The 5,606-nt window shown below is 50.7% G+C and overlaps 1 protein-coding gene across 1 annotated transcript in view; it reads left to right on the top strand.

Annotated features, from left to right (window-relative positions):
* Window positions 1-14: 14 nt before the first annotated feature.
* BEST1 (bestrophin 1) overlaps window positions 15-5,606 on the top strand; it is a 20,152-nt gene continuing 14,560 nt past the window's right edge. The window contains exons 1-2 of the mRNA XM_019655954.1: window positions 15-642; window positions 1,125-1,380. Coding sequence (XP_019511499.1) covers window positions 549-642; window positions 1,125-1,380 — 350 coding nt within the window. The 5' untranslated portion in view covers window positions 15-548. The remainder of the gene's footprint in view (window positions 643-1,124; window positions 1,381-5,606) is intronic.

The following is a 5,606-nucleotide window of genomic DNA, read 5'->3' as shown; positions in this document are numbered from 1 at the left end:
GGTACATTTGTTAGAATAGATGAACTCACATGGACACACCATTATTACCTAAAGTCCATTTTACAGTTTACATTAGGGTTCACCCTTGGTATTGTACATTCTATGGGTTTGGACAAATGCATGACTTGTATCTCCCATCACACTGTTGTACAAAACAATCTCACTGCCCTGCCCCCAAACCCCTCTGTGTTCAGCCTCTTCATCCCTCCCTATCATACATTTTTTTCAAGACCAAACACACTTTGTTTCAACCTACTTTAAAAAAAACAACGAACACAACTGTCTTTTGGATCCTTTAAAAGGGTCAGTGGTGCTTAAAACTGACTCCTTGGGCAAGACCTTCCTTCCTTCCTACAACCGTGAACTTCCCCAGGACAACCTTCAGCCATGGAACCCCTTTGGGGTTCAGGGTTACTAGAGGAGTGGGACCTGGCTCAGGCCACAGGAGGAGCCCTCCCCTGGGCCTGGCTGGACCCAGGACCAGTCACAGCCATCCCCTCCCAGTGTCTACACATCTCCCCCTCCCGCTCAACCCCCACTTCTCCAGGATGGCCCTCACGGAGGAACAGCAGGTGATGTTTGAGAAGCTGACTCTGTACTGTGATAGCTACATCCAGCTCATCCCCATTTCCTTCGTGCTGGGTGAGCTCCCGCTTCCGGGTGTCCACGTCCGGTGGCGGCTCCAGGCTCCAGGGACCACGAGAAGCTAGAGGGTGGAGGCCAGTGTCATATCAGTGCGTCTTGGTAGTTCAGGGAAAGGGGGCGACTGCAGCCAGAGGGACTGACGTTAGATATTACAAAGGACTCCTGCTGTGAGCACGAAAGACCTCATTTTCTGAGGGCAGCGCTGACGTCATGGTCCCTGGAGCCTCCACGCAGGAGGGAAGGAGTCTGGAGGGTTTCTGGGATGGGCAGGGGGAGGCCGGGATAGATAACTCGAGGCTCTCCGCCTTCACGCGGGGCTCGATGATCTTCCCCTCCCGAGCGCCTTCCAGGAGGGTTGGGGCTGAGCCCGCTCCCGCTAGAAAGGTGGAGAAACCGAGGCGTCGCCCTCTCTGAGCTCTGGCTGCAGCCTGGGCCCTCGCCCCTCGCCCCCCTCCCCGCCCTCCGCCCTTCCTGCCCAGGATTCTACGTGACGCTGGTCGTGACCCGCTGGTGGAACCAGTATGAGAACCTGCCGTGGCCCGACCGCCTCATGAACCTGGTGTCCGGTTTTGTGGAAGGCAAGGACGAGCAAGGCCGGCTGCTGCGGCGCACGCTCATGCGCTACGCCAACCTAGGCAGCGTGCTGATCCTGCGCAGCGTCAGCGCCGCCGTCTACAAGCGCTTTCCCAGTTTCCAGCACCTGGAGAAAGCAGGTTGGCTGGGACGGAGCTGGAGGTGGGTGGAGCCAGAGGCCCGGGCGGAGGACTGGGGTGGGGCTGAGACCTGGGGTGCAAATTGCCCAGGTAGACTTAGGTGCCAGGAGTGGGGCCCAGGAAGCTACCCTAGGAAGACAGGGGTTTGAAGGGCTAAGGACCCTTGAAGGATTAGGGAAGAATAGGTAGGAGATGGGGGACCCCAGAGGGAGATGAAGGCCTTGGGAAGTGGTGAGGAACTAGGGTNGGATGCAGCAAATACTCCCCCAGGGCTGTCCCTGATCTCTGAACAGACTCCCCCATAACTGTCTGCTGTGATTAGAAAAGAACCCAAGATCATTGTGAAATAATTTCTTTCTAGGCATTGAATTATCAAGGCAAAAATGGTGTGCACGAATATTGCCTATAATCTCAGCATCGGAACACTTAGGAGTATGTCAGAGAGACAGAGAGAAAGGAGAGGGAGGAAGGGGTGGGGGATGAATTTATGTTCATGCCCAAGGTAAGACTGCAAATCAGGGCTTCTCCATGTGCTGTCGGAGGACGACTGGCATCACAATCCCGCAGTGCCTGTAAGAAATGCAGCATCTCCTAGATCGCAGACTCAGACTCTGGAGAAAGATTCTGAGAAGATTCGGTTAACAAATATTCTCAGCCAATCTTATGGCCACAGAAGAAACAGGGGCCACTGCTGCTTCGAGCTTTCCCTTAATACAAGAGGAACATGTCCTAGGCACACACATCATTTCCAGTGGCTTAGGCGGGCCCTGGCATATGGGTTGATGTATTAAAATATATGAAGCCAGCTGCTGAGATATTGACAAGCTGTTCTTGGGGACCCGGGTACATATTCCATTTCACATGGGCTGCTGGGAGCCAGCAGCATGAACACCAGAGCTGCTGTATCATCCCACACCAGGCCCGGCCCACACACAGCAGGCCCCTTCCCCCGTTTCTTCCACGGCTCAGACGCAACCTACTAACTGGGTTCTGCCAGCCAGTCACAGCCCAAATAACCTATGATGTCACCAGCAGCCAATCAGAGCTCCTCAACAGTATACACAGAATTCTGTCACTCTTACAGATAGGGACACTGAGGCCTAAAGAGGAGCAGAGGCCACCCAGTCACCACACACAGGTGACAGGGCCAGGACTTCTGACCGTGGCTCACAGTGCTGCCAATGCCCTGCAGGGCCTGGGCAGAGTCTCCCCCTCTATGGGCAGCTCCTGGCACAGGAGCTGAGGCCCTGGACCCCTTGGACCCTCCTCCCCACAGCTCTCCCAACAAGATCTCAGGGGTCAGAAACAGATCCCTCAATTTCTGGATTTTAGGGCACTGAGAAAATGGCAGGATTGGCAGGGCCTGTGGTGGAGGGAGGTTGCCCGGAATTTCAGCCCCATTCTCAGCCCCACGGCCAGGAAGGAATTAGAGGGTCCTGGCAGATTGTGCCGGCTGCTGCTTATGGGCAGATTATGAGGAGGGGCCAACACAAGGGCTCCTTTGTGGAGGTGCTGGCTTAGGGAGTCAAGTGACTGCTTAGCACAGGCGTGGGCAGTGCCAGCCCTTATGTGTGGGCAGAGACACTGGCCACAAGACCCCAGAGAGCCCCGCTGGTCCAGTGGCCAGACCTTTTGTGGGCTCGCCTGACCAGCCTGGAGACCCACCTGTGAGTAGGGGTTGCCCAAGCGGGCTGGGCTGAGGCTTTGAGAGCCGTTGGGGTGGATGGTTATCCCTGAATACGTGTGTGTGATGTATACACACAGGCCAAAATGTGTGCAGGTGTGTGGGCACCTGTGTGTCTGTGCAAAGGCCCTGAGGTGGGAATGAGTTTGGTGTGCACCAGGCACAGAAAGACAGCCAGGGTGGCTGCATCAGAGCAAGTGGGGGAAGAGTGGGTGTCAATCATTGCTTCAATCAATTTTTACGGAGCACCTCCTTTGAGAACACAATAGGAACCTCCATTCTAAGGAAGCAATATGCAATAAACAAGCAGATGGCCTGCAAACTATAATTTTAAGTAGAGTATAACACGATTAAATGCTGTGTAGAAAAACTGAGCAAGGTGAAAGGACAGGAAGTGTGGGTGGCACTGGGATGCTATTTCCAGGTAGGGTGGCTGGGGACATTGTTTCTAGGGAGGTGGCCTGAAGTGGGAATAAGCCATACAGTTAGANAGGTGATGGTGGGTAGTGGAAAGGCACAGGATTCAAAACAGAAGACCCATATTCCAGTCCCAACCTAGCCCTTAACAGCTGGGTGACCTTGGACAAGGCAGGCCTTGAGCTTTATAATCCTCCTCTGTAAAATATGGAGAATAATGCCATATTGAACCGTTCCTCAGTAATGCCTCTCTGACTTTTCATGGGCTGTTCCCCTGATATATAATGCTCTTCCATCCTTCTCATCTCAGATGAATGCCTACTCATGCTTCAAGACCCTGTTCAAGTGCTCCCTTCTCTGTAAATTTTCCCTGACCTCTGTGCCCTTGGCATAGATATTAGGCCTGCTGTTCTATTAGAGTTGTTTGTTCCCCTGGTTTTCATTGGACTATGAATTCTTTTTCTTAATTTATTTTTCAATTATGGTTGACATACGATATTATATTAGCTTCAGGTGTATAAGTGATTAGACATTTATATAACTTATGAAGTGATCGTCCCATTAAGTCTAGTCCCCATCTGACACCACACATAGTTATTACAATATTATTGGCTGTATTTCCTATGCTGTGCTTCACATCCCCATGACTTTTTATTTAATATTTATTTATTTATTTTTAATGAGGAAAGCTATTTTCTTTTTCTTTTTTTTTTAAAGGATTTTATTGGGAAACAGTGTGTTTTTCCAGGACCCATCAGCTCCAAGTCAGGTAGTTGTCTTCAATCTAGTTGTGGAGGGCGCAGTTCCGTGGCCCATGTGGGAATCGAACCAGCAACCTTGGTGTTATGAGCAAATACACTCTAACCACCTGAGCTAACCGGCTGCCCACCCATGACTATTTTCATAACAGGTAATCTGTACTTAATCCCTTTTACCTTTTCACCCATCCCCCCAACCCCATCCCACCTGGCAACCATCAATTTGTTCTCTGAATCTGTTTGTTTTGCTTGTTTTGTTCTTTAGATTACACATGTAAGTGAAATCATATGGTATTTGTCTTTCTCTGTCTGACTTATTTCACTCAGCACAATACTCTTTTAGGTTCATCCATGTTGTCACAAATGGTAAAATTTCATTCTTCTTTTTTTTTTTTTTTTTGGGGCATCCTTCCACCCGTTGGGCTGCTCAGCTCGGGCCAGGACTCAAACTGCTGTTGCTCAGAGCTCAAACCCTTGAGCGAGCTCTTAACCAACTGAGCCACTCGGCTGGCCCTAAAATTTCATTCTTTTTTATGGCTGAGTAATATTCCATTATATATATGTACCACATGTTCTTTATACAATAGTCTATTCATGGACACTTAGGTTACTTCCGTATCTTGGCTATTGTAAATAATGCTGCAATGAACATAGGGGTGCATATATCTTTTTGAATTTGCATTTTGGATTTCTTCAGATAAATTGACTATGAATTCTGGGAGGCATGAATCAGGATAGTCTCAGTTTTGACCTCAGAAATGGTTTGTTGAATGACTACTTTGCAGAATGGAAAGCAGAAGAGGTCGACTCTGACTGGGCTGGGCCCCATCCTTGGGCCCAGGGATCAATCCTGGGGTCCTTTGTCCAAGCATGGCATGGGTCATTCGGTGCTTATTGTGGCCTTTCTGTGTACCTGAGCTGGGCCTGGCTGGCTGGGGACATTTTCGTGGTTAACATCCAGTGGGAGAGACCGTGACTTGTGCCTGGGGTATACCTGTCTTAGTGCTGAGGTGGTGTCAGGAGCAAATAGCTGCTCAAGGAGTGTCTCTAGGGATATCCTGGGGTATCTGGGAGGGGAAAAGGGACTCCAGCAGCACTGTCAGTTGGTCCTGGGGACTTGGGGATATTGTCAAGGAACCTGCAGTTCAGGGGAAAGAGAGGGAGAACTCCAGTTTTTCCCAACTCCCTCTCATGGCTTCTAGTCAGAGTCAAGGAGATGAAGGAGCCCCCAGTGTCCCCTCCAGGATCCACACAGACGGAGCAGACCAGGATTCCAGGGCCAGCCAGAGCCAGTCAAGGGCACCCTCCAGTGGCTACCACAGGAGAGGCAAGAGCCTACCCAGCAAAGGCTGGTGTTCTATTTATTCCTCCAACTAAATACAAAAGGAA

This window comes from Hipposideros armiger, unplaced genomic scaffold, assembly GCF_001890085.2.
Source record: "Hipposideros armiger isolate ML-2016 unplaced genomic scaffold, ASM189008v1 scaffold_253, whole genome shotgun sequence".
NCBI classification, from domain to species: domain Eukaryota; kingdom Metazoa; phylum Chordata; class Mammalia; order Chiroptera; family Hipposideridae; genus Hipposideros; species Hipposideros armiger.
The sequence above is the reverse complement of the archived record's forward strand: the minus strand, read 5'-3'. Positions and strand labels throughout refer to the sequence as shown.